Source organism: Corvus moneduloides, chromosome 6, assembly GCF_009650955.1.
Source record: "Corvus moneduloides isolate bCorMon1 chromosome 6, bCorMon1.pri, whole genome shotgun sequence".
NCBI classification, from domain to species: Eukaryota; Metazoa; Chordata; class Aves; order Passeriformes; family Corvidae; genus Corvus; species Corvus moneduloides.
The window spans coordinates 5,990,868-6,018,568 of record NC_045481.1 but is presented as its reverse complement, the minus strand read 5'-3'; the positions used below and the strand labels follow the sequence as shown (position 1 = coordinate 6,018,568).

Sequence of the window (27,701 nt, the reverse complement as noted above, 5' to 3'; positions counted from 1 at the left end):
GTTGATAACCATATTCTCCTCTGATTGGGAGTTCATCTCCCAAAACTACACAAAGAGCGGTCTGTGCGAAGTCAGAGTGCCTAAATAACAACCAACCACACCAGTCTATAGAGGTAGTGGCTTGCCAGCTCTGAGACAGCTTAGACTCAAGCCCTTGCTGAATAATTGATCAAACTTTCTCCATGCACAACCAGAGCCATCAACAGCAGATCACACAAATGGGACAGGAACACAAAGTCTCCTTAACAGCTGCTCAGCCCCATCAGTCGTGACAACAACCTACGTAAGGCACATCAGAGGCTGCTTTCAAAATAAAGCCACCTGATGTTTTTAGAAACGTCCCCTGACAACTATGACTGCTCCTGTTTACTTAAGAGCTGTCTGTACATCTGAGCAGCACCATCGAAGCACATACCCAGATGGAACTCACTTGTTTCCCACGTGCACAGGAAGCAAAAGAACACTCCAAGAAGGCAAATAAACACCCCAGACTCCTGCAGATGGGTCCTTCAGGAAGGGCTGGCATCATTACTTGGAGCAAAGGCAAGGCACGGTGCTGCACTTCCCAAAACCTGATGCAGCTGGAAGCGCTCTCGCTGCCACAGCGCTTCCAGCGCATCCTCAGCCACACCACACCCGCAGCTCTTCCTCCGTAATTACCCCTCTGCACCGAACAGGGCCCATTTCAGGGTGACCTAAGCATATTAAACCATGGCTACAGCCATCAGCAGCACAGCTCTGGGGATACATTTGGTTTAAGGTGTCCTGCAAGCTCAAAAACATTTGGTTTGGTAACTCATTTCTTGTCTTCAAAGCTCTAAAAACGTTATTAAAAGCCTGGCTGTTGGATCCACAAGCCCAGCAGCCCTTTAGCTTTTGAATGCTCTCTGCACCTCTGTAACTGCAGCCCACTCCTTCAGCAAAGCCCCCTCCATCCTCTCCTCCAAGGCATATAAAGTTGCCTATCTCTGTGAAAAACAAACTCTCCTCAGAGGCTGCGTCCCTGGAGAATACCCCCCCTACCTTGAATCAAAACAGGAAGGAAACAGATTTTAAATGTTCTCCTATTTACGTTGAAGTCTGACTGTGTGCCTGAATGTTTTCTCACGGGGACGGGTGTATATGCACAAATACAGGCTCTTTGTAAAAGTACCTGTGTTTCACATATTTAGAAAAGCACACAAGTGCAATCAATATTTTCCACAAAGCAGGCATTTTTTAAGATTTGCTTTCAACGCAACCAGGTGTGATGCAGGTCTGTCTGTTATTAGCAAGAATTTAAGCAAATGAAACACAAGAGGAAAACCAAAACTGAGATACAATGACATGAGCTTTCAAATGGAAGCCAGTATACTCCCAGTGTTTAAAAACTACTCTGAACAGTCATGTGTATGTCTCCTCTTTTAAATATATTCTCTTGGGAGATATTTGATTTTAAAATATACAGAATGGTCTTAATATTATGAGGATACCATCAAATCATGAAATCATTTAGATTGGAAAAGACCTCTAAGATCACCAAGCCCACCCAGCACTGCCAAGCCCACCACTAAACCACGTCCCCAAGTGCCACACCTACATGTCTTTTAAATACCTCCAGGGATGGTGACTCCACCACTGCCCTGGGCAGTCTATTCCTATGTTTCACAACCCTTTACATTAAAAAGGTTTTCCTAATATCCAACCTAAACCTCTCCTGGCACAGCTTGAGGCCATTTCCTCTTGTCCTGTCCCTTGTTCCCTGGGAGCAGAGCCTGACCCGCATGAGCTCCACCCTCCTGTTGGGGAATTGCAGAGAGTGATAAAGTCTCCCCTGAGCCTCCTTTTGTCCAGGCTGAAGCCCCTCCAGCTCCCTCAGCTGCTCCTCATCAGACTTGTGCTCCAGACCCTTCCCCAGCTCCCTTCCCTTCTCTGGACATGCTCCAGCCCCTCAAGGTCTTCCTTGTCATGACAGGCCCAAAACTGAATGCAGGATTTGAGGTGTAGCCTCACCAGTGAGAGTACAGAGGGACCATAACTGCTCTGGTCCCACTGGCCACACTATTCCTGACACAGGCCAGGTGCCATTGGCCTTCTTGCCACCTGGGCACACCTGGCTCATGTTCATTGCTGCCAACACCCCCAGGTCCTTTTCCTCCAGGCAGCTTCCCAGCCACTCTTCCCACAGCCTGTAGTGGTACATGGGGTTGTTGTGACCCAGGTGTAGGCCCTGGCACTTCACCTTGTGGTCTCATACAATTGGCCTTGGTCCATCAACCCAGCCTGTTCACATCCCTCTGCAGAGCCTTCCTTCCCTCCAGCAGATCAACACTCCCACCCAAATTGATGTTGTCACCAACACACTCAATCCCCTCATCCAGGCCATCAATAAAGGGCTGAACAGGACTGGCCCCAGTACTGAGGTGTAGGGGACACCCCAGGTGACCGCACACCAACTGCATGTGACACTGTTCCCCACCACTCCCTGGACCCAGCCATCCAGCCAGATTTTACCCACCAAAGAATGCACTGGTCCAAGCCATGAGCAGACAGTTTCTCCAGGAGAAAGCTGTGAAAATGGTGTCGAAGTCTTTATGAAAGTCCAGGTAGACAACATCCACAGCATTTTCCTTATCTGCTACGTGTGTCTCCTTGCCATAGAAGGAGCTCGGGTCAGTTAAGCAGGGCCTGCCTGTCATAAACCCCCTCTGGCCAGGCCTGTCACTTGGCTGCCCTGTACGTGCCGTGGGATGGCACTCAAGGTGATCTGCTCCGTGACCTTCCCTGATACCGAGGTCAGACTGACAGGCCTGTAGCTTTCCAGATCCTCCCTCCAGCCCTTCTTGAGGACGGGTGTCACATTTGCTATCTTCCAGTCTCCTGGGACCTCCCTGGTTAGCTAGAGCTGCTGGTAAATGATGAAAAGTGGCTATGTGAACATTTCCACCTCCTCCTTCATTGCCCTGGGTGGATCTTATCATGCCCCACAGACCTGTGTATAGCAGGCGACTATTTCCCCTTGGATTATGGGGGCTTCATGCCGTTTTTCATCCCTGTCTTCCAGCTCAGGGGACTGGGCAGCTTGAGAACAACTGATCTTACTATTAAAGACTGAAGTAAAGAAGGCATTAGGTACCTCAGCCTTTTCTTCATCCTTTGTTACTGTTTCCCCCCACATCCAAAGGATGTGGGTTCTCCTTTTATTGCACATATATATAAACATTACTTACTGTCTTTTACAGTAGCAGCCAGATTAAGTCCTAATCAGGTTTTGGCCCTTCTGATTCTCCCCTTGCATAACCTCACAACATTCTTGCAGTCCTCCTGAGCTGCCTGCCCCTTCTTCCACAGGTGGAAGACTCTCTTTTTATCCCTGAGTTCCAGACAGAGTTTTCTATTCAGCCAGGCCAGTCTCCTTCCCCACTGGCTCATCTTTCAGCACTTGGGACGGTCTGTTCCTGCACCTTTAATTAAAACCATTAGAAATGTATTCAAATGATCCACAGTTCTGTTTGGCACTCACCTGAACTCTGTCCAAGCTAAACTCATTTCCAACTGTGCTGAAGCCATAGTTACTGGAAACCAAACTTCCCTCACTTCTGATCCTTGAGCCAGCAGGAATGATGAATAATTAAGCAATTAAACCAGAGCAGACGGCTGTAAAATATATCTCTGATCACCTCAAGTCATCACTGCCACCTCTTCTGGCAGCCCAGAAACACAGAGAAGGAGAGATTGTCTGGCTCTTTTGCCCTTCTCAGACGAACAGCTCTGACACAAGGACAGTAGTGGACACTACCTGAGCTCTCAGGATGCCTCTGCTCCTCCCAAAGCTCCCCAGACAAGAGAATCTCCCGGCCCTGCTGATGGTGCCACTGCTCCATCCAAGTACAGGAAAGGCTGGCATCTGCTGAGGTTGGATATAAAGCCAAACAGAACAATCCAGATTTTCCCACTCCAATAAAAATCATAGCTTATATCTAAGTGGAATTTAATACAAGTACACCAAGTCCAAGGAATGACAATTTATTCATTTTAACATCAGGCTTCCCTCCAGTCTCTTTCATTTCAGGTTATTATTTCTCAATCAAAACATCTAGCAATTTTCAAACAGATGAGGAATCAACTGTCAGACACCGATCCCTGCTTTAAAAATCAAACTCATGGAAGGACAGATTCTGCAAGGTAGAAGTGTACTATTACTGCTCTAAACAAACCAGGTTAGTTCCTAATTCTCCTAAGGCCACGCTGAAGCACCAAATGACTCCATGTTGTAGAAAATCCACAACTTCACCCATCAGCCTGGGCCTTGCCTGAGATGACCCTTCCTTAGGGACACAGCCTTGAAAGAAAATGAGGAACAGCAAACACAAAGGAACATCACTAAATGGCAAAAGGGGGAGAGAAATTAGACTCCTGATTAAGTCAAATATTTTTAATAAAAAGCTCAAGTCTAGGATTTTTTCCTGAGAGCTTATAAACTGCTATAAGCCATCCTGGCATCTCTTAAAGGTTCACGCGATTATTTTCCCCAAAGCTGGTAAAAGATGTAGCAAAATCAACCCGGCAATCTTCAAGAAGCGTTGAAGTTGGCATATTTATAGTAAATCAGGAGGAGACTGCCAGGACTGTGTCTAACAGCAGCAGTTTAGGTTCAGCAACTCGCCAGTGCTGTGATCTGAAATATTAAGGGAAATACCTGGCAGCAGCACCACTGCCACAACCACGAGCTGAGCCAGGGTGGGTCAGCAACACCATCCATCAAAACAACACCCTCATCAGTCAAAAATCTGGAGGCAATCATCCCTGAAATCATTTCTATTATACTGTGGTGAGAAAACCCAACAACTCCCAGGCTCCCATACACAGACAGGTCCCCCACGATTAGAAGAACACCTGTTCTCCGTTAATATCTCAAAAGCCGGCTTTCCTACTCCTTTATTCTCCCTAAAATTCGCGTCTGTGCACACGAACCCTTTCCGTGTGGAGCACACACGCAGCACACCCCGCCACCACTCCCTGTGAAACCCGCGGGCAGCGGCCGAGGGGCACCGCCCGCCGCCGGCCAGGGAGGGACAGAGACCCCCGAACCTCCTTCTCCCACCCTCCGGGCCCCGCGGCGGAGGATCCCCGCCGGCACAGGGGCAGGGCCGCTGGAGCTGGGCCCGGTTTCCCCCTCCGTGCCCGTTCCCGGGGCGATCAGCATCCCTCAGCGCCCCGCTCCCATCAGCATCCCGCAGCATCCCGCAGCATCCCGCAGCCCGGGCCAGCGCGGGGCGCGGCCGGTGCCCGAGCTCCTTCCTCGGGGCTGCCGCCCCCGCCCCGGGCGCCGCCCGCACTCACCGTCCGTGGCCATGGCCGCGGCCCGGCCTCCCGCGCTCGCTGCGCGGAGCGGTGCGGAGCCCCGCGGGGACGCGGCCGGCAGCGCGGAGGGTGCGCGCTGGCCCCGCACGGCGCATCCCCGCCCGGCGCGGGCAGCGGGGGGAGCCGGGCGCGGCCGCGGGGTCCCGCGGGGCTGCGGAAGGGAGCAGCGCTGCCTCTCCCGGGGCGGCACCGGGGCCGGGGCTCTGCCACCTTTCACCCCAAAATGCGGCTTGAGGAGGGTAAGGGCTTCGCTGCTTCTTCCAAAATGTTGTACCGTATCTTTTCACGGGTCCTCAGGACTGGACTGAGCGGCTGGTAGCACGTGCGAAATACAACAGGCAACCCCCACTCCCACCGGGATGGGCACTGAGAGCTCGCAGCCCTGTGTCAGAATCACCTGCTCAGCAGGGAGCACTGAGCCTATCTCTCGGATTTAATTGCTACCTCACTTTCAAAACCCACACAAAACTCTCTTATAAGAAAAAACAAGTTACTCCCCATCTCCGGTAACCCTTAGCAGCTGATGGCTGGCTCCTACGTCCTGCCTTATTTCCCATCTCCAGGTTTACATTGCTGTGACTAAAGAGGAAGCAGTTTGAGGTCTGTTACAGAAAGCTCAAGCTGCTGAAAGATAATGTGGCTTTGATGGTTTCTATTGCAGCCAAACTATGTCGCAGCATAGAGATTGACCCAAGGGCTACAAAGATGGTGAAGGGCCCACAGGTGAAGCCATATGAGAGCAACTGAGGTCACTTGGTTGGTTCAGCTTGGACGAGACAACAACTTTCCACAGCCTAAATCTTCCTCATGAGGGGAAGAGAGGGGTAGGCATTGATTTCTTCTCTGGTGACCAGTGACAGGACCCAAGGGAATGCCTGAGGAGATTTAGAGGCCAGAGGAGGTTTAGACTGGTATCAGGAAAAGGTTCTTCCCCCAGAGGGTGGTCAGGCACTGAACAGGCTTCCCAGGGCAGTGGGTACAGCACCAAGCTTGACAGAGTTCAATAAGCATTTGGACAATGCTTTCAGGCACATGGTGTGAATCTTGGGGTGTCCTGTGCTGGGCCAGGAGCTGGACTTCAATCATTGTTGTAGGTCCCATCCAACTTAGGATATTCTACAATTCTACGTCCTAAGTGCTAGGAGCAAGACAGAGCTTAGCACATTTTTTCAGTTCCTTGTAGCTCATGAAGTTCTGCAAGTCCCATTTCCAAGTGCTGGGCTGCACACAGGTGAGGGAGAGAAATATTCCATTGACTGGCTTAATCAGGTGCCCAGATTTGAGGACCAAGAGGAAAATGGACTGAGGAAGCCACATAGCAGGCTTTGTAAAATCTAAATAGCCAACTCCACACATAGAATATCCTTCAAAATTAAACACTCCAGAAAAGAAGGGATAAAATATCAGTGTCATTTGAAGAAACCTGCTAAGCACATGTGATGAGAGAATACAAACACTCTGCATAGGGTCCTGTTACATAAGACACGTAAGTACAATACTAGAATAAACCTTGAAGTATCCTTAGTCCTTTGGGATCTTTAGAATCCCAAAAAAAAGGCAATAAAAAGAAAGCAGAAGAGAAAGAGTTTAGTCTGAAATGAAAGGGTTTAGAGTGAATGCAAGTCTTTCCAGCTTTGTAACGTATGTTTATGCAGATAGTGATTAATTAATTGTTCTCCATGTTCACTACAGTAGAGATGTGAAATTTCTAGCAACATGAATTTACTTAATAAAAGAATTTCAGTTAAGAATTTGGCCTTAAACAGCAAAATCCCTTTTACTGTAGGATTCTCCAATTATTCTAGAGGTGATACCTACATCGACACCAAACTATACCCACCACAGATCTCCACTGTCATCCATGGCATTTGGAATTTTTTCCCATCACTCTCATATTGCTGTTTCAACTTCAGTTTGAAGGCTGCAAAAACCTCCAGATTGAGCACAGCTGCTTACAGGAGCATTCCCAAGCTGGTATTTGAGCTTAATTTGTCCAGCCTTTTGCAATTACTTTGACTTAATTAGACTATGTTGGTTGCTTTAATAATAAGAATAAAAAATACACTGTAAACTGTCTTCCACTTAAACAGTTTCCAGGTGTTCAAGAAAAGACCATGGTCTGGTTGACAAGGTGGTGATCAGTCAAAAGCTGGACTCGATGACCCCAGAGGTCTTTTCCAAGATAATCGATTCTGTAATTCTGTAAACTGGTGTCACTTGTAGGTGTTTTAGGTTTATTTTGCTTTTCATCACCCACATTATCCTTGCTAACACTGAGCACTGGCTCAAGCCTCACTAAGAGGATCTTTTAGCTTAGCCAAAGAAATGGTGACTACTTTTGGTTGAACAGTTGTGTTTCTACCTCAGAGAAGCTTCAGCCAAAACGTATGTATTTCATTTATTTCTGAAAACTGTAACAACATCCAGATACACACTGTCATATGGCCTCATTCCTATCCATCAGCACAGCTGGAAGTTAGGCTGGCATTACAGAGATTACATTTCCTTCCAGCTTTAAGCTACTGCAGAAGCTGAGGCTACAGGCAGGAGAAGAGAATTTAGATCCCAGAAAGTCATTTACTACTACTACTGTTTGGAAGTCTAGAATTGTTGTGGTTTTTTAATGACAGCTGGTTTCTTCAATGAAGCATTTTAGGAAGTCCCTCTCTTGTTTTTCAGAACCTGTAATTGCGCATCAGACTGCAGCAAGGGATTCTTTCTTTTCAAAATTACACCAGCATTGTGAAACTCTGCTTACAGCTGCCTCTAAATTCTCGGGATTACTGTTTTGAAACATCACCATGCATATAGTTAGCAGTTCTAAGTTTCTTCTTAATCATAACTTCCATTTTACATCTATGTAATTTTATAAACAAATTACAGAACATTTGTTTTCATTATTATAATATGAAAACTGCTAGTTGAATGCATCCATCCTTGTGCCTAGCCAAGCCTTTGCACGCTTTGTAAATCATTTGCAGAGGAGTGCAGGGAGGACTCATGTCACGATGTACCAAAAATTGTGACAAATTCCATCCCTTACCCAGGTCTTAGGACGGTTCAAAGATATAAGGGGATGTAAATAAGATGCTCATGTTATGAAAAAGTGCCATTGCAGGGAACAGTACTAAACATGTCCCTTAAACATGTTACTGAGCAAAAGGAGTCTGATTGTTTCCCTTTGAGGTCTCTTCTATGTCTCTTGTACCTGCTCATCAAAAATTAGGAGCAGAAATGCACAGAGGGAGAGTTTGTGCTGGTAACAAAAAAGCACATGCCATGTTAGTCAGAAAACCCAAGTAAAACCAAATTGTATGAATTTTACAGAAATGACACCTCCAAAGCCTTTGTAGCCATAGATGAGTCCTTTTAAACAGACCACATCTAAGGCGTGTTCCATCCACAGCCTAAGCCCAACCTCAGGCCAAAGAGTGCGGTGGAAGAGTGAACGATAAACCAGAAAAAAAAGGTAGAAACAAAATGCATATATGATGATTTTAACTGTATTATTACCACCATAGGGATTTTTAATCTGTGTAGAAGTATTCTTTTTCTATAATCATTAGATCCGGGATAATAATGACTTTTGGACTAGACTATAAAGACTTTGGTTATTCAACTGAATACTCGATTGTTCCGTTTACAGTGCAATAAGGTTTGGCTTTATAACAAAGTGTTTCCTCTTTTCTCATTAACAAGGTGGAGTGCAACACTGGCACTTCACCATCAGCTTTTCCAGTGTCCAACCTCTTTGTCATTTAGGCCCATTCCTCCTTGCCAAACAACACATTTCATATTTTTATAGTAAAACCATTTATATCTCCATTCAACTGTTTTTTCTTCTAGGTAAGAGCAATTCAATTCCTCTGGCCTTTGAGAATCATACTAGCAAACTAATTCATTCAATTTAGGTCCCTTTTATATTCAAAATCTTCTGAATTTCTATTTTATATTCCTTCTTGTAGAAAAGGACAGTCCAACCCCTTTGGCCTTTCTTGAAAGAACAGCTGTGATCAACTGGAGAAATTCCAAGGAGAGTAACTATCCACATTCTTCTTAAATTGTTGTGGTCAGGTGGGGATATTTAAGGCTACAGCCTACCAAGGCTGAGTGACACAAGTTCTACTGGGTTTAGTGCTTACAGGAAACACTCCAGCTGATGATTCTCAGTCCATTTGCTTTTTCTGCTGCACTGTTGCCAAGTGAACATTTCCCCATGCCGTGCCTGTTCTCAGTACTGAGATCCATGTTTATTTCCACACCCACTTCTTTCACTCCCCTCCAATTTATAAAGATAATTCTGAATTCCAGTCCTGCCCTTGTACAGTTTAGGGTTATCTGCAGAATTAATAAACACACTTTACACCCCTCCATTTGAATACACAGTAACTCCAGATCTGCTGGAGCCAGGGTACAACAAAAGGCTTATCAGCAAGTTCATTTCCACATCTGTGAAATTTACACACCATAAAACGGAGCAAGTCAACAGTGAAAAATAATTTATTGCACTAATTTTCAACAGTCAACAACCTTATGTTTGGAGATAAAGGATTATAGATGCATCTTATATGGGCAAATATTTTCTGAGCCTTCTCTTTCCATCTCAGACAGGACACAGCAACTTTGGTCTGCCACATGAAGCATTCACCAGGGGAATAAAGGCACCAGGTGCTGCACCACGAGACAGCTGAAGTATCCCAGTCACTACCAGTATTCCAGCATCACCTCTGGTTCTGGTCCCAGCCACTTCTGTAATGTTCAAATGTGTCCAAACCAAGCACTTGGTGTTACCTCTGATATTTTCATTTTGGCATTAACACTAGTGCTTCTCCAACTGGATCCTCTAACGTCGTCTTCTCCTCTTGGGGACAGATACTTCTGAAAGGAAATCAAGAGAAGCGTTTCTTTACAAGCTTTTAAATCTATCTTCCCCCATGGGAATTGTTCAAGTAGAATTAATTCTATCCAGCACAGGAAATTAACTAGATGAGCTCTTGAGATCCCCTCCCAATCCCTCTCCCCATGTTTTTTAAATAGGAAAAAGAAAACCTTTCTAGATTCTACAGCACAATATCATTCAAAGTATCAACTGAAATTCCATTGATGAATACTGTACTTCAAAACTTACTCCACCTTAAAAGCTTTCTGCTCATCACCAACACCTTCCAGATTTTGCTGTGAATTTGACAAATGGAACACTCACAAAATTAAGCACAAAATATATGAAGAAACTGCTTATGGGTATTTTTAATGCTTCAGAATTTACTGGAAAATTCTGAGAAATGGAGGATTTTCCTGATTTAGAAAGAAACTTTTTGTCCTCAACAAGTGGACAAGTGAAGGGAAAGTAAACAAAGCGCAATATCAGATGCACCATGGCACCTTCAACCTGACCATTTAAAATTGAATGAATTCCCACTGTCTACAAATAAAACTGACCAGAAAATGTAATCTCACTTCAGTACTATGAGATGCTTTTTTGCTTCTAAAAAGAGCAAATATAAATGTACCATGTCACTAAAAATATATTTTAATAGTTATTACACTCCCTTGTATTAAATATCCTTCCTTTACATACAATTTTGGATAGAAAATTAACTGCAAAAGATGTACTCCTCACGCTCATCTATTGCCATCGAAGCTTTCCAGAAGTTGTGGTTAACCCTTTGCTGCCCCTTTAAGCAACTTAATTAATTCCTCTTTTCAGGTTAAGAACCAGACCTCTGGTCTACCAAGTTTGCTTTCCACTACACAAGCAAACCCCATCAGCCTCAGAGTAGCCAGGGCTGCCAGTGGAAATTCCACTTTTAGCTGGCGAGCTCCTCTCCCAGGAACACCTCCTGTGTTTGAGACAGGGCAGCAAAGCAGTTCCCTGGGCTCTTCCCAGGGCACAGATAAATAATGTACCTCATGAAAAAGAGGATGAAATTTTCTTTGTACTGTGCCACGTTCTCCTCATGCAGCTGAGAACAGACCCTGAAGCTTCTGAGTTGCAAAGCAGCTCAGTATCGTCCAACATCTCCATTTGATGCTTCTGCAGAGCAACTCCACAGTAAGCTTTGAGCAATCTGCTTGACCACTCCTTCCCAATTAAAATGACATTATTTGCAGTAGCTTGAGTGACAGCAAAGCCATCCACTCCTCTGCTGCAGTTCCCAGAGTCCTCCCCCAGCAATGTCAGTCAGCTTTCAGTACAGCAGAGGATGCTATTGCTGTAGTGGAGCTCAATCCCTGAAACACTGCCCAGATGAAACTAAGGTTAGAGGGGAACCTCCCATATCCCCTCAGCAAAGGTAAGGGCAGCAAGGGCTATTCTTTCCTGAGTTCCCAGAGTTACCAGAAAATGCATCTTCTGTAAGTGAATGAGTAACCAAAAAAATCACTATTCCCTACACAATGGAATTCCTCAAGACAAGCCTGTATTACAGAAGAATGAGACTCCTTTAAACTGGACCAATTTTAACTCTGAACACACCATGATGAAATCTGTGCAGAAAAAATTACTCTCCGGATTTTGCCATGGTGTTTCAAAGTTTCAATTTTCATGCAACAATTTACAGGCTAAAACCAAATCTAGCTTTTGCAAGGCAGCAAGACATGATCCAAAATATCAGCTTTAGTTTCAGAAAAACACAGCAGAGGGGTATTTAAAAACAAGTCACAGGTTTGCTGGAATTCCAATCACTGTACCTCCTTCATCCGAGTTCTCTTCTGTGATTATTGGCATCCCGATATGCCGAGTAACAGTTTCCTTTGCCACTTGCATTTCACCTGCACACAGATTTTGAGGAAAAACTGTCAGCTTTTTTTTGCTTCTCTGTCCCTTCTCCAGTAGTTAAAAGATTGTTTGCTGCTGCTCTCCTGAGATTCTGGTCAACTGCTGTAAGCAAACCTACTTTTCACAGTACCTTCAATACGGCTCACTAAGAAACCTCCAATAACAAGTAATTAACACTACCAATTTAAAGAAAATTAATCACCAACTCAGTTCAGTGATAATTCAAAATACCCTTACTGCTCCCCAACACTTCATCTACTCTTTTAAAGTCAAGCAAAGGCAACACTGCCCAATGCCCTTCTCTGAAGAACGATTAATTTCCTCAGTAACGTTTTTTCTAGCAGAGGCTAAGCAAGTCTGAAAACAGAGTTTGGAACTCTGAAATTAAATCCCCATCTTCGAAATAAAGATAATTCAAAAAATAAAGACAATTCAAAACCATTTTGCTGTTTAATTTCATTTAACCTTTAACAAATAAGGAGTAAACAAAAGGTTTAGACAGCACAGCAACTTCTATCAGTTGAAAAGTTAGATATGAGAAAGAGAATTTCCTTAGGAAAAGTAATTTCCCAAGTGTTCCACTGATCAACAGCAAAATTTAACCCAGCCAGCAAAGCAATGGATAAACTTTTGCAATCTCCCCAGGTTCATGGGTGCAATGGAGAAATACCTCTGACTTCTGAAGAACCTCTTCTCCTTGCTGGCTGTGGTCTCCTGATGGATTTTTCACTTCGGCTTGGAGCCTTCCCACAACTGGATCCTGCTTCAGAAGATTCTAACTGCACTTGACGATGTCTCCTGGATTTGGAAGCCTGAATGACAAAAAAAAAGCTGAATTTCTACAGCCAGATCTTGCTGCAGGTCACTTGAGAAACCAGCAGGGACCAGAGCATCAACTTGGTGAAGGGTGGAGAAAGGACAGAAGGGGAAAGAGGGAGAGAGGATTCCCACTAGCTGCTATTCTTCAGTTCTAACAGGACAATGCCCTTCTGTGATTTAATAAGTGTATAACTTAAATGCAGATAATGAAACATTCATTAATTCCCAATCCACTCTCTGTTACTACCAACCCACACCATGTTGCACAGCCCTCCACAAAAGGAACACTTCCAAAAACTGCTGCTCTGTAAAGCCTCCTTACCACCATATTTTGCTTAAGTGCCTAGAAAACATTATCAGTGCACATTCACAAGTCCAGACTGTTACAAAAGCCAGAGCCCTGTTTCATTTAATGACACATTTTCAATATGAGATTTTAATAAACAGAGAAAGCTGAGATGTTTCTCATAGGACTGCTAAGAAAAACACAAACCAACAGTATTTTTTTAAAGGAGAAGCTATTGAAACAAAGTTTCCAAGAACTTGCAACTGACTTTAAACTCCCAGGTCCCATTTTCACAGGCATCTTCCAAGATTCCAATATCTCAGATTCAAGGAATCTGAGCAATTAAACTCTCAGGTATTTTTATTACATCTCCTTAAAATTCAATCTACTTAAACAGAGAGTAGACATTAAAAGATATCCTGTAAATGAAAGTCCTCCAAGCACAGGCCTTACCTGCACTGTTCCATAAATCTAACAAGAATAAGAGCTTTGGTTTCCCTGCTGGAAAACTAGAACATTCAAAAACTGAATTACAGAGTGCAATTTTAACTCATTCCTTTTTGACCCAACATTTACATTACACTGGTCCTTAAAACTCTTATTGAACAATAATACTTCCCTGTTATGAAATTCTATACCCACCTCAACAACTGCAGAGTAAGACCTGTATTTGATTCTGGCCAGGGCATTTGCTCTTTCAGAACCCTGCAAAGAAACAAGAGTGCAGTCAGAAAAGATTCTTATTCTATCACAGCAGATCTGAAATGGGATATTACATCAGGCAATCACTTGAGCAATATCTCACTACAGCTGTAACTCTATAATTAGTTCTACATAATTTCAATGCCACCAAAATGGTACTTCAAGAAAAAAAGGTTCAGATTTTATTAAAAAGACAGAGCATAATTTTGGTTGCCTTCACTGTCACAAAGCCCAGGATGAGAAAAATCAAATTTGAAATTTCACATTTTACTCAAATTCGGAGTTGAAAGAAGCAGACAAGTACAACATGAGACAATTTTGTAGCATAAAAAATTAATATTGCTTTAAGTTGAAATTCCAGGAGGAAGTGTAAAGGAGTTTGGCCAAGAAAATACAGCTCTTTTCCCTCCTTACCTGAGAGAGACTTTCTGTTATGAGCATAAAAGAGCTGTTGCAGCAGTAAATGCTCACAGCTCAACAGAAAACAACGTGAGTTAAAAACAAAACCAAGTAACCAGCCTCACCAGCTGTCCCTGGAACTTATTTTGACGCTATCAAACTTTAACTTACACTGCTTAGCCTGGGATCTGAAGTAAAAAAATGACCAGATTTGGCCTGTGCAATGCAGCAAAGTACTTCAGCTTTCTTACCTCTGATTCTAGCAAAGTCCTTTCTTTCTTTTTGTTTTCCGTTTCATCAGTTTCTTTAGCATTTCGGAATAACTTCTGTGGGGAAGAAAAGTGTTTTTCTTTAAACATCTGTCACATACAAGACAGCTAAAATCTAAGAACTGTAAAAAACAAAACAAATATTTATACACATGCCCATTTTCTACATCCACCTTACACTGTGACCCTTCTTTGATTCAGGAATGTGTTACAGAGGTATTTCATGAAGTCACACCTTCAGGGCTCTCCTCTCAGCAGTCAGTTGTGGTATCCCAGAGGCAGGACCACACACAAGTCCTTTCCTCCACACCACATCTCTGCCTCAGGTTTTACACACTCCATGCCTTCAGTGTTACAGTTCCTTCTCCTTCAGTCTGAGATTTACCAGCTCGGAGATAATCACACCAAGAAATCCAGTTCTTTCATGTTCACCCAACCTGCTAAGTCACCACAGCACAGTGGTTGGTACTACCTACCATTCTGTTCTGCTGCCATTCCTGATGTTCCAACGTTATGTCTCTCAGATTAACCACAAAGTCATCTTTTATCAAGCTCAGGGCCTTGTCTGGCTGGGATTTGTCAGCTGAAATGACACACTTCATTTTCTGATAGTGGTCGTGAATATTCATCAGTTCCTAAAATTATTAGAAAAAAAAGAAAAAAAAGTGTGTTTTAGGGAAAAAAGAGATTCCAGCAGTAAAGCAATATTAGTCCTCAGTGTACAAACCCAGGGTTACAGAAACCATTCTGAGGAGACCATTGGACCAGGAGGAATGTTAGAAACTGATTCTGGTTAGATCATTTGAGTTTTAGAGAGCAAGAAATCCTGCTACCCAGCACTGACCCATCAAATAAGCTAAAGAAGAAAGAGTATCTTGCATTATTTAAACTAAGAATGTTATTCAGGGCCAGTGTTGACACAGGTTTCATTCTGATACTGTGGTTTATTTTCATCTCTTTGGAGGCAACATTTTACTTCACAGATTTCTGCACCACTGCAGTCAACCTTACTGCTACACATTTGCCAGCAATATATGAAAAAACCTGCAAAGAAAGTTATATCACTGAGCAATATAAGAACCTTCACCTGTCTTCAATTACTCAGGTTTTTAAAAAATGTATCATATAATAAAAAAACCCAAGTTTTGAAAGGAGAAATAAAGGTGAGAGAAGGCTATAAACTTGCAGATAAATAAATTCCTATTACCACAAGTATCAATCCTCCAGCTGCAACCTGCAGATATATCAAAACAAACATGCTTCCCCCCATTTTCCATTTTAAGTGACAATTAACCATTTACACCCTTTTACATCTCACTGAGGCAAATACACAAAACATTAGAGCATACTTCAGTATTGAAAAAGGTACCACAATTCTTCCAAACTAAATGCCACGTTTCTGAGTGTCTGGTAAAACTACAGGCTATTACCTTACTCTTCATTCCACAAGAGACTTACAAGGGACAAGACTGTGCTGATTAGAGAAGTTACAGCTTTTGGACAACTGAGGAATTAAAACTCAACATTTAAAAGTTACTGTACCTCCAATACATCATTAGTGATGAGGCTGTTTACTCTGTTACTCGGGTCCTTAAACTCTTCTTTAAAATAATTTTCCTCAATCTTCTTCTTAGTTCTGTAGGTCAGCTAAAACAAGAGACAATGTTTGTAACCTAAAAGAAAACTTAAAATGGTACCACCTCTTGATAATTCCTACTGCATATCCATCAGTCAGGAGATGAGAGATGCTGAAAAGCATAAACCCATTTCATCAACAACAGCTTTGTTGCTGATGAAGAGAGTCAGCACTTTTCACAAATTATTCTCTAGTTAAGAATTTAATCCAGCAACCAGATTCATTTCCCCAACTGGTAAGACATCTCAAATCTATTAGGAACTTTAGATATTGAAAAAATATTTTCAGGTGAGAAGCACTCAAACATCCCCTAAGCTCTGTATCACCTACCTATGTAGAGCCAGAAATACTACATTTCAACACAGCCTCAAGGCTGAGCTAACCACAAGTACTATTGAACTGTCAGGAATTGAAAGATGAGGGTATTTTGTTTAAAAATGTAATTCATTAATGCAATAACTCACTAGCTTTGGCATTGCTGTGAAATGGAAGGCTCTGGCAAGTTGCATTCTCCTAAAGATATAGGCTGCATCATAATGCTGGGAGTCAAGCAGATCCTGCTGAAATTTCTGGATCTCAGGCCAATCTCTGAGTGCGATTCTGATCTGCAACAAAAGAGTTACATACTGTTACACCAATATTTCAACAATAAAAATTAACTCAGCTGACTACTGTGATCTGACTACAGACAATACCTGAATGTCCAAGGGATAGCATGTCACATGATCACAGAGCTGCAGAAAGGATCCCACTATAACATTATTTATTATTATCATCATTTCATGCAAATAAGATTATTATATTATTATTATACTGTTGTATTAAATCTCTCACATGAAGCTTTCTTTGACAGTGACATGGAACACAAGTCCTTTCTGACATTTGAAAACATTAATCCTTCACATTCTGAAGTATGTGAAAAATCTGCACCTAGGAGATTCCTCTTTGCTAGTGATTAGGAAACAATACTATTACCAGGTTGTGCTGTGCTGCCACTGAAATGCTCATAAATGTTCTCTCTTCCTTCTTTCCTCCTTTCTCTCATGTCACATCCACTCTGCCCACTTCACTTTCTCTCTGCATAAGTTTCTTTACAACTCATGTACTCTCTTACAGCTGCTATCCAGCAGTGGCTTTAAAATTACCTAAATTCAACTTCATAAAAGTTATTGATTTGTCTGAGGTCAAAATATGAGACATCATGGCATCATTGTAGACTACTCCAAATTCAGTTTGTCATTTAAAGAATTTGGACTCAATTTTGCATGTGCACACAATATACATCACACAGTTCCTAAGCAAACGACTTCTCCATGCACTGAGTTTGTAACTCCTTTGGATATTGGTCTCCTATCCTAAAAGCAGCAAGGAGGGTGTCATTCAAGCATGCACCCTCTCAACCCATTCATGAATTAACATGAACTGGAAATTACTCAGTCAGTCTCAATTTTGTTGGAATTCTAAATAATAACTCAGGCTGTAGTGGGGGTTCACCCTACAGATGATGAGTACATTCTCTGTCCCTACCTTTTCCAACAGCTTCCCATCTGGTTTTAAGTATTTTTACGTTTAAGAAAGCAAGAGGAAATTCCCTAAGCATTTATAATGACACAGTAGACAGCAGTATACCACGTATCTTATGCCTAGTATCCCCTGAGAATAAAACCTCAGGAACAATTACCTTTTGTTTTGGCTGACAAAGCTGGGCATTATAGAGCCCATACAGAAGGTACAGAGCACCAACTCGGATCTGGAAGGAGTAGGGGGGAAAGAAGTACTGCTGGGCCAGTTCTAGAGTCTTCTTTGTGAGCTTATTCCTCTCCAAAGCTCTTATTCTACCACTAAAACAAGCAAATAAACAAAAAAAAAGCAGGATGTTAAAGCAAGTAAATATAAAGCTGCAGGCTTTAGAAAATCCATGAAGGAAAAATAAGTTTTAGATGTCCTAAAAACATAGAATCATTGAATGTCCTCAGCTGGAAGGTACCTGCAAAGATCACTGAGTACAGCTACTGGCCCTGCATAGGACAACCCCAAGAATCACAACCTGACAGAGTTCAAGAAAAGTTTGAACAAGGCTCTCAGGCACAGGGTATGACCCTTGGAGTGTTCTGTGCAGAGACAGGAGTTGGACTCCATGATCCGTGTGGGCTCCTTCCAACTCAGGATATTCTATGATTCTGTGAAACATGCACTATCCTGCGATCACACTTTTAAATCTCACGAGCATTACACCAAGCTCCCTGCGGAGTCAGCGCTCAAATCACACACATTCCTAATGCACAAAATACACTGAATTAAAAACTCTTTTCCAGCATTACATAGGGACCGATACTTCACTTTCCTCAGATCCCCAGCCAGGCAAGCCTCTCCCTGAGTGCGGCCTGAGGGGGCACACGGCTCAGCCGCACCCCCTTGAAGGCTGCCCGTCCCCCAGGGGGAAGCTGAGCAGCGGGGACTGGGGGGCAGGCGGGGGGCAGACGAGGGGGAGGCGCGGCTTGGGCCGAGGGGCGGCCGGGAGCCATCCCCTCCCTCACTCACTAGAAGACGGTGTGGAAGCGGCGCTCCCGCCACAGCTCGGCGAAGCGCTCGAAGCGGACCGTGTCGGCCTGCTGGAAGGCGCCGAGCAGCTCCTCGCAGTCCTCCTTCAGCCCCGGCACGGCGTTCATCCCGCCGGCTCCCCGTCGATCCCGCCGGCGCCGCGCTCCCTCCGCGGCCGCTCCGCACATGCGCTCCCGCAGCACCGCAGCCCCGCGGCGCCTGCGCGGCTCCCCGGCGCCTGCGCACGGCCCGGGTCGGGAGGGGCCTGGCGGAGCCGCTCGGGCTGCCCGTGAAGGAGTGGGGCTGTCCGCATTCGCGCTGCCCCTGTGTGTGGCGAGATCCCGTCGGTGACGGGCGCTCGCTCTGCCCGCTCTGGGCTCTGTCCCGCTCGCCCCCGCCGTGGAGGGCGAGCCCGGTTCACGGGCAAAAAGTCTCTCCGAGCAGCGCGTCCGGGTAGTCCCAGCGTGCAGCCCGCGGGGACGAGCGGGTTCGGGCGGGATGAGCAGCGGTGGGTCCGCTGGGGCAGGACCACCGCAGTCCCAGACAGCCCGGGGATGCTCTCGAGGCGCGGGGCTTCACACTCCTCGCCCCAGTCCCTGCAGGCGCCCCCGGCACCGAGCTCGGGGGCCGTGACCCGACGGGCTCGGGAACAGCGGTTCCCCCGCGGGAAGGGCGGCCGTGGGGACGTGACGCGCCGCCACGCTCCGGTGAAAGGCCACTGCCGGCCCCCTGCGCCGGTCCCCGCTTCCCCCCCAGCCGTCCCAAAACCCCTACGGCTGCGGGAAGCCCCGTTTCTGCCTGGGCGAGCGCGGCAAGCAAGGATGAGCCGGCGGTCGCCCCCCCCCCGAGCGGCGGGATGCCGTGCCCTGCCCTTCCCTGCCCTGCCGTGTCATACCGTGCCGTGCCGTGCCGCCCGCTCCCCGCATGCACGGCCACACGTAGGCGGCCGGGGCAGCGGGGCGGGCGCGGAGGGGGCCGCGGCTGCCGAGCCGCACGTAGGGTGGGTGGGTGCGGCCTCGCCGGCGGCGCGGAGCGGGCGGCGGGGGCTCCCCTGCCCGCGCTCCCCCGCGCACGTACAGAGAGGGGCGAGCGGCCACCGAGGCGGCTGCCGGGACCAGCGCCGGCGTCGGAGTGCCCCGCGCCGCGGTGAGTACGGACCCGCGGCAGCGGGCACCGCTCGGGCCGGGGGCGGGCAGTGTCTCGGGGGAGCCGGTTGTGGTGCCTGGCAGGCTCCGCAGCCCCTCGGGCGGGTCCCCAGAGGGTTTAGGGACGGGGCTCGGGTTTCAAGGCGGCGTTGCGGTGATCGCCGCCGCGGTCGGTGCTTGGCTGCTGATTGTGGGAGCGCGGCTGGACAGCGGCACCTGCGCCGGGAGCGGTCCCGGGCTGGGCAGGAGAGCGGCCGGGTGCCTGTGCATCCACAGGATGCGGGCTCGGCAGGTGCGAGATCCCCCCTGCGCAGGGGAAGCCGTAACGGGTGAGAAACAGCGTGTAGGGAAAGTATGGAATGCGCATGGGATGGAGTCTTGCGTGGTGCCTTTGGGATATCTAATCCTGCAGGAGTTTTCCCAGCGACCGGCTTAAAAATTCACAATTTGCTTTCTCAAATAATCATGCGCTGCGAAATGAATGTTGAATTCTTCTGGCTACGGTACCATGATGTCCTCCAGTCCACCATTATCATCAACTGATTGATCCAAATGTTGCTCCTTACAGCGAGGCGCATCACGCTGTCAGCTCTTACAATGGCAGGAGCTCCCGCAGTGCTTCAGGCATGCAAGCATCTTTCCATATTTATTTTATTTCCCAAAAGGTTGCTGGAATCCAACCTTTAGCAGCCTTTATTAGGAGGTGGTTGGCCATCGGCTGAACAGCAGTTCCCTGTGAGCACCACTGGTTGCCAATGTCATTGACTGTAGGAACAGAGAGATTTGCAGAGCTGTTGCATATGAACTGGACAGGGTTTAGCAGCTGTGGGAGGAGAGCTGCACCTGCCGGGGTTTGGTTTGCGTTTTTTTCCTTATTCTGAAAAGACACTTTCATCTGTCATTTAGATTCATGTTTAGAGACGTAGAGCAGTGACCCCGTTCATCCAGTACAGGACCCTGACTGCAACAGATTGTACCGATTTTGGAACAGAATGCCAGCACTGTTAAGAAAACAGATATAATGTGCTCCCCCCTCAATGGATTTAAGGATTCAAAGCACAAGGAAGTCAAAACTGACACATCATGGAATGAGTTCATCATTACATAGAGCTCAAGCCAAGCCCTGTTTAGTTATAAGAGTTATCCCTTAATTTAATAGGAGCAGAGGAGCCTGGCTCTGGAGGGATGCTGAGCGTGTAAAGCTCAAGTGTGTTTTCTGATTTCTGTATTTTCAGCGTGCAGTGAGTGGGGTGATTTCTCAGAGACGGTGTTTCAAGGAACACTATATGGAATTATTTTTTTTCCTAAGGCAGGTGGGGCTGCATGATGCAAGATGTAGTGAGGATGAGGCTGTTGTGCCCATGTTGATGTGTGCTACGTCTTCCCTTACAGAAAGTTTGGGTACAATGTAAAGAATGAAAATGTAGAAGAATAAAACCAAGTAACAGGGCCTCTTTGTACAATTCCCCTTGTGTAGTATACAAAATTAAATACAGTATCAATTTTTAGACTAATTAATTCTCTACTCTTCTTCATAAACTGTTTTCAGTGTTCCTTTGGATTATTCATTAGTACATTTTAGTACAAGTAATGCCTTCAAACCAAAAAAATAATAAATAATTAGATGATGTAAGGAAGAGTATTATGCTGGTTACTGTATCTTCTTCATATTCAACTGCTAAACAAAAGGATGAAATCCTATTTGCTCTATTAATTCCTAGTTTGTAAGTTGCAAGTTAAAAGCCATTTATCCTGCATTGATATAAATAATGGGGTTTTCCCCATTGTGCATATGGCACAAAACAACTCTCTTTTTTAATACCTCATATGATTCCATTAGAACACATTTTTCAAGTTGAAAACATGAAAATAAATCATGAATATATTTTAATAAATAGCATATTCCACCTTCAGTATGTACAAATCTATTACTAGTAACAGGATCACACTCTACTGGCACATGCCTCCTGCTTTCAGACTTCCCAACAAGCACTAACGTTGCAAAAGCTTTCGAATCTGTGCAGTAGGAAGTGGCATTGATTTAACAGGACAGCAGGAGTCCCACGTTCTTGTCATTTGTGTGTACTGACAGCAACTGAAACCACCTGGAGACACGACCACAGATTCAAACGAGTTTGTGTTTTGTTACTAAGGGCATTTTTGGTGTGATTAATCAAAGGCTTCATAAATGTTCTCTGTCCCTCCGGATCCGTAGCTGTTGCTCTCTCTCTCTTTGGCTTCCCTCAGGAAAACCTCCACCATCCCCATGTCCGACTTGTTAAATTCTATGCTTGACCTCTTTTGTTCACGCATGTGATCTGCTTAATTCATGTGGGATAACCACATGTCGTAGGTGAATAGGATTCAGCTTATATATGAATATTATATGTTTATATTATACTTACTATAAAATATATGTTTTTGGGACAGTGACCATGTCTGTTTGATGCCCAAGTTTCTGACAGCAGGCAGTAATGTCTCAAACCTGCAAGGAGTTTGTTACTCTGCACAGTGGTTTAGTTCACTGTAACAGACTGCCACCTCCACCTTTTACAACAGGGAAAAGGGATGAACAAAAAGATCACAGATGTCACAAATTAGAAACAAACCTTCTCTTTTATTGAATTTTATACTGTTACACAATCAAAAAGAAATACAGTCACAAGTACGTCAAAATGTTTCAAGAGAAATATCAATTGCAATACGTTGTACTTGGTTCCAAAAAAGAATTCCATTAAAATATACCACTTCTTCATGAGAGAATACTGCTATTATTCACAAAATCTACTGTACTGTATAAATCCAGTAGCAAACTCTTTAACTTTTTGGTAACTTGCTCAAGGTAAACAGGGAAGCAGAAGGAAAATGACAATTCATTTCTAGAATTTGGATCAAAAATCACAGTCCTCCAGAATGGAGCTCTTCAGGGAGTTAAATAATAATGGTATTTTTAATGAAGGCTGGATACCCAACTCACGTGGAATTCCTATGCAAATGAACTTCCTACAAAGTACTTGTGGCCTGTGAGGTGTTTATTTTCATGCTGGACAGTTACAGTTTGAGTAATGTGCCTGAGTGCAGTGACATTTGAGTGAGATGCATGCTCTGTTCAGGAGCAGGGCAGCAGTGGGAATAGGGACAGATGGCTGACCTGAGGCACATCCAGCCTGGCTGACAGTGGCAGGATGCTCCCAGATCCCACTGCACTGTCAGGAAAGGTTCACTCAGCAGAGTAACAGGGGAGAACACTTGCCAACACATACTGCCTTTAGCTGCCAGTGCTTACCTGTTTAATTAAACAGCTCTTTAAGTAATGAAAAATTACTACTAAATATGCAATAATTTAACCTGTAATCATCAGAATTATCTGACCCGACAGTTGTATTTCATTGGAAGCAGAGCTGATCATTTCATCCAAACTAAGCTTTGAAGTCTTAAAACCGTCACCAGTGTTATGTGTAAATGGTTCTTTTGGGCCCTAATCTGCAATTCCTTAATTCAGTCATTACTTTGGGAGAGTTTAATGTGTGTACACAGATACTAGTAAGTTTCTTTTCTCGGGTGAGTTGTTTCAATTTCACCCAAAGGTTTTCAAAGATCACCAAAGTCCAAGCCAGTCTCCCCGGGTGGGAGGAAGGTATGTTAGCAAGAGGTACTTTGGACTCCAGGCTACCTTAATTTACTCAGTTATCCTACACCCCAGGTAAGTTACTGGCACAGCCTGTTTACGTGATTTATGGGGAGTTACAGCTGCAGTTAACTGCAACTACTTTCAGGTAAAGGAAGGAATTATGTCCTCATAAATACTAGTTTAAAAATTCCTTTACCCTTTAACAAAATCATCACTGTTGATGATTAAAACATCAATTAAAATCTGTATGTAAAAACAGTAATTGTATTGTGCCCTGGAGAAGGTCTGGCTTGACTACTGCTGTAGTCAGGAAAACCTAGAAGACAAACTGCAGAGAATAACAAAGTTATCACTTTCACCTAATTAGCATGTTCTATGTGCAGGAGGAAATACTGTATTTACCCACAGTTTCTTCTTTACAACAAAGAATAAATCACAGAATGATTTGGGGGGGGAAGGGACCTTAAACCCCACCTAGTTCCAACCTCCTGCCATGGGCAGGGACACCTTCCACTATCCCAGGTTGCTCCAAGCCTTATCCAACCTGGCCTTGGACACTTCCAGGGCTGGGGCATCCACAGCTGCTCTGGGAACGCTCTGCCAGGGCCTCACCACCCTCACAGTCATTAATTTCCTCATAATTTCTAATATGGTGCCTCAACATTTTAAAAAGGCAGCAAGTTGGCAAAGAAGGTATTCAAAATCACTAAGAAAACATTTAGAAGGCTATTTATTCTAGAAGCTTGTACTCCAAATTAGCTCTAGAATCAGACTGTGTGCTCCTGGAGTCTCAAGAGAAAAAAAAAGTTTAACAGGTGAAGAAAAAAGTTAGTAAAACAGAAACAAAAAAAGAGCAACTGAAAGATGTATGTCTAGATTTTGCAAACTGGCATCTGCATTTAGCAAAGCTCTTATGAGGCAGAGCAATTACTGTTCTTTTTCTGTGCTTTGTCCAGTGTCTCTAGGAGGCTTGGGGGAGTTTTATTAGGTTGTTCGTTTTCCCCTACAGTAAACCAATACAGCTACTGCAGTTCATCATAGTAATCAAAAGGCCTTGTTATTATGCATGGTAAAAAATGTGAGAATTGAGATTCTCAGATGAAATATGGCTCTCTTAAATCTACAGCTGCTGTCGCTAAGATCAGAGATGATCAAGGAGAAGGTGGATGGGGCTATGAGCAACCTGATCTCATGGAATGTGTCCCTGCCCATGACAAGGGTGTGGGAACAAGATGATCTTTAAAGTCCCTTTCAATCCAAGCCATCCTCTGACTTCAGTAGGCTCATGACTAGAAATCACATGGGTCACTTCAGTTTTTCTCTGTGAAAACTTTTCGCCCTCTTAAAGTGCACTGAAGAGGACCTGACAGATCCAAACAGATCAGGCTCCTCCAAAACATGGCCAAGAGAGCAGCAGAACACGTCTGACCTTTCTCTTGGGAGTGCAAAGGGGTAATCTCCCCCAGGCCAGCTCAAAGCTTGTAGTACAAAAGGAGCAGTACAAAAGTAGAACCCAGCTGCACCTTTAACCTGCCTGCGAGACTCTCACAGAAACACCACATCAATCCATGCAGAGCTAAGCAGGAGGGATGCCCTAAACAGCAGGGGCTTAACCCAACTTCACCATTTAAACCTCCTAACTGCTGACAGAGAAAGAAATGCTATGGAAAGAATGCCAGCCCAGACACAGCAGGCAGGGAGGAGCTGTGCTGATTTTAGCCATTAAAAATGCATTAAAAATGTTTACTAGTGAAAATGTTCTCTGCATGAAGCATCAGCTCCAGCTGACTGCCCCTACACCTTCTCCTCTCTGTTAAACTTCTACTCAAAATTTTAACAAGTGTGCAGCTATCTTCTGCTGCCAGTGCCCTATCATTTTTTTGTTAATAGTGTCCTTTTAGTTTCATACAGCTGTGGCAGTTTAGAAAGTGCTCCATTCAGTCAAACAGTAATTTTAGAGAACAGGTTAAGCTTATTGTTTTCAAAATAGAGCAATGAAACCAAAGAGTTTACAACATAAAACCAAAGAAACTCCTGTGACACTCCACGATTGATTACTTATACTGGGATAAGGTTTTTAAAAAAAGTAGTTTGGAGAATGCACAGAATATCTTGACCATATTTACACAACACAGGGTTACCAGTAGCATTGTGTTTCATGACAGCACAAAAATGTAGAACAAGTTTTATCAAGTACCAGCTTAAATTTTAATAATGGAGTTTTGTGATAGAAATCCATCTCAGATCAATCATTCTTGTGAATTTTACCTTTTCCTGCTTTCCTGTGTTACCTTGATAAAGCTTCCAGAGACAAGCCTTTAAGCTGTTCATAATGATGAATTCTTTCTGCTCTAAAGTAAAACAAAACTCCTCGCTGTCAAGTTTGCTCACTGGTGTGATAACAGGTTGAGAAGTGTAACGTCTTTGGCGAGTGGTAGTACAACACTGTCTAGGAGACTTCAGTACTGAACAGGCTCAAATAATTAACACAGAGATGTTACAATCAAAATAAGGAAGCAGTGATTTCCAATCAACTCTAAGTTAAAAAGAGAACACGGATGAACAATAACCACTAACAAAAATATAAATTATCTCATTTCTCTTAGATAACACACTCCCCAAGGGGGCCTGGTCCACATATAGTTTATTGATGTAAGAAAACAATACAGTTAGTGTTAGATCCAACCACAAAGAGCAAAAAGAATGAGTGAATGAAGGTTTTGTACAGTACATATAGGAAAATAAGATGTTTGTGACAACTATATATTTCTAAATAAAAAGGCTTCTAAATATATTCAAGTTATTGAAATCTACATGAAAACATATGGATGTTAATAGCAACAAGGTGCATAAAACCAAAACATCAAAATATTGAGCAACTCAATGATGTACTAGATAAAAGTTTGCTAACAATGCAAGATGTTTTACAATCTGCTTGAAATATCACCTATACCACACAGGGTAAGCGGAACATTTAGATTTAAGATCATACACAATATTAGCATTAACTTCAACAACTACAGGCAGGGATTTTTTTTTTAAGCTGGCAAAGTGACTACTTTAAGAACATCAAACTTTCTCTAAATTGAGAACGTATCCAAATAAAATGCTGCTAGCCCTTTCCAGATAAAGTCTTTCCTTTGACTAACCACACTCACTGAAGTCAAAAGCATAAGACAGCATTTAAGAACAATTTATATTACAACGTGACTAAAATAATGACATAATCCAGGTTTAGACATGTTTTCATAGGCAAACAAAAGATTCTTCTTAAAAACTAGTTTTTATAAATGCAGAATATATTGCATGAGGAACTGCTGGTATTTTTTAAGAAAATATATTGTGCGATTGTGGCTACAATGCACCGCTGCAAAGCATTGTTGTTTCTTATAAAAACTATTAAAATAAAAAACTTACTTGAACATAAAGAGTAAGAGAGCACAAGTCTTCCAACTACCTATGAAAAGCAGGATGGAAGTATTGCCAGTTTTTCCTGTGTTGACATTTTACTAATGATAAGTTTTGGTGACCAACTCCCCAGCCAAAAAATAATTTTTTTTTTTTTTAAATCAGGTGCGTATTTCAAAGCTGCTATTGCAAGTGTGTTTTAAATGTAATGGACTTAAAAGTGTATGTACCAGAGAATTATAAAAATGCACTATAGTTTGAGTTATTGTTACATAAAGAACATATTAAAAAGACTGTCAAAATAAGTAGAAAGGGGATCAAAACTGAACTAACTGAATTAGTGCAGTACTGTAGCCAGGCTTCTAAAATCAGATATAGAAAATATAAATAGACTGCTTTAGGTGATGATTCACCAGTGTCCAAAAAAAGGAGCAAGTTTTGTGAAAGCTCAGTTAACTTGATCCAGAGCTCTGAGCAGTTCTTCCCCCTGTAGCAGGTTTCTGTTGCCTTGTATGGGAGCGTTTACTTCGCAGTCGTAACTCGTGAGCTGGGGGAGTCCGCTCTCATCCATCGACTGCCCTAGAAGTTTACTCGCTATGTCTAAAGAGGGAGGGGAAGGAGAAAAAGTGCACTTTATTCACCATGCTTAACCTCTCCTAGAGCTGTTCACAAGGAGCTAAGTTTGGACAGTTTTGGAGACTCTGTTGTCTTTCACACAGCCCCCTCCACCCACTCTGCCTAGGA

At 44.0% G+C, this 27,701-nt stretch overlaps 4 protein-coding genes across 9 annotated transcripts in view; 1 reads left to right on the top strand and 3 right to left on the bottom strand.

Annotated features, from left to right (window-relative positions):
* Positions 1-5,405, bottom strand: part of SYT16 (synaptotagmin 16) — a 103,633-nt gene extending 98,228 nt beyond the window's left edge. For 2 of the 3 annotated variants that reach the window (XM_032112573.1, XM_032112579.1), the window contains exon 1: positions 5,323-5,401. The gene's annotated coding sequence lies outside the window, so the exon portion shown is untranslated. Of the gene's footprint in view, positions 1-5,322 lie in introns of all 3 variants that reach the window. The other variant, XM_032112575.1, reaches the window with a different exon arrangement.
* A 4,420-nt stretch (positions 5,406-9,825) lies between these two features.
* On the bottom strand, positions 9,826-18,973 carry SNAPC1 (small nuclear RNA activating complex polypeptide 1). The gene is made up of 10 exons (XM_032111594.1): positions 18,774-18,973; positions 17,914-18,073; positions 16,697-16,837; positions 16,139-16,243; positions 15,073-15,231; positions 14,579-14,653; positions 13,869-13,931; positions 12,792-12,933; positions 12,034-12,114; positions 9,826-10,221 (listed from the first exon to the last, which is right to left on the bottom strand). The coding sequence occupies exons 1-10, from the start codon at positions 18,959-18,961 to the stop codon at positions 10,187-10,189; spliced, it is 1,149 nt and encodes a 382-aa protein (XP_031967485.1). The 5' UTR covers positions 18,962-18,973; the 3' UTR covers positions 9,826-10,186.
* A 70-nt stretch (positions 18,974-19,043) lies between these two features.
* LOC116445220 (putative HTLV-1-related endogenous sequence) overlaps positions 19,044-27,701 on the top strand; it is a 61,204-nt gene continuing 52,546 nt past the window's right edge. For all 3 annotated transcript variants that reach the window (XR_004240707.1, XR_004240703.1, XM_032111595.1), the window contains exon 1: positions 19,044-19,919. Coding sequence is in view for 1 of the 3 variants with exons in the window: in XM_032111595.1 (XP_031967486.1) it covers positions 19,328-19,919 (592 nt within the window). In the remaining 2 variants the exon portion in view is untranslated. The remainder of the gene's footprint in view (positions 19,920-27,701) is intronic.
* Positions 22,516-27,701, bottom strand: part of HIF1A (hypoxia inducible factor 1 subunit alpha) — a 34,736-nt gene continuing 29,550 nt past the window's right edge. For both annotated transcript variants that reach the window (XR_004240701.1, XM_032111590.1), the window contains one exon: positions 22,516-27,557. Coding sequence is in view for 1 of the 2 variants with exons in the window: in XM_032111590.1 (XP_031967481.1) it covers positions 27,406-27,557 (152 nt within the window). In the remaining variant the exon portion in view is untranslated. The remainder of the gene's footprint in view (positions 27,558-27,701) is intronic.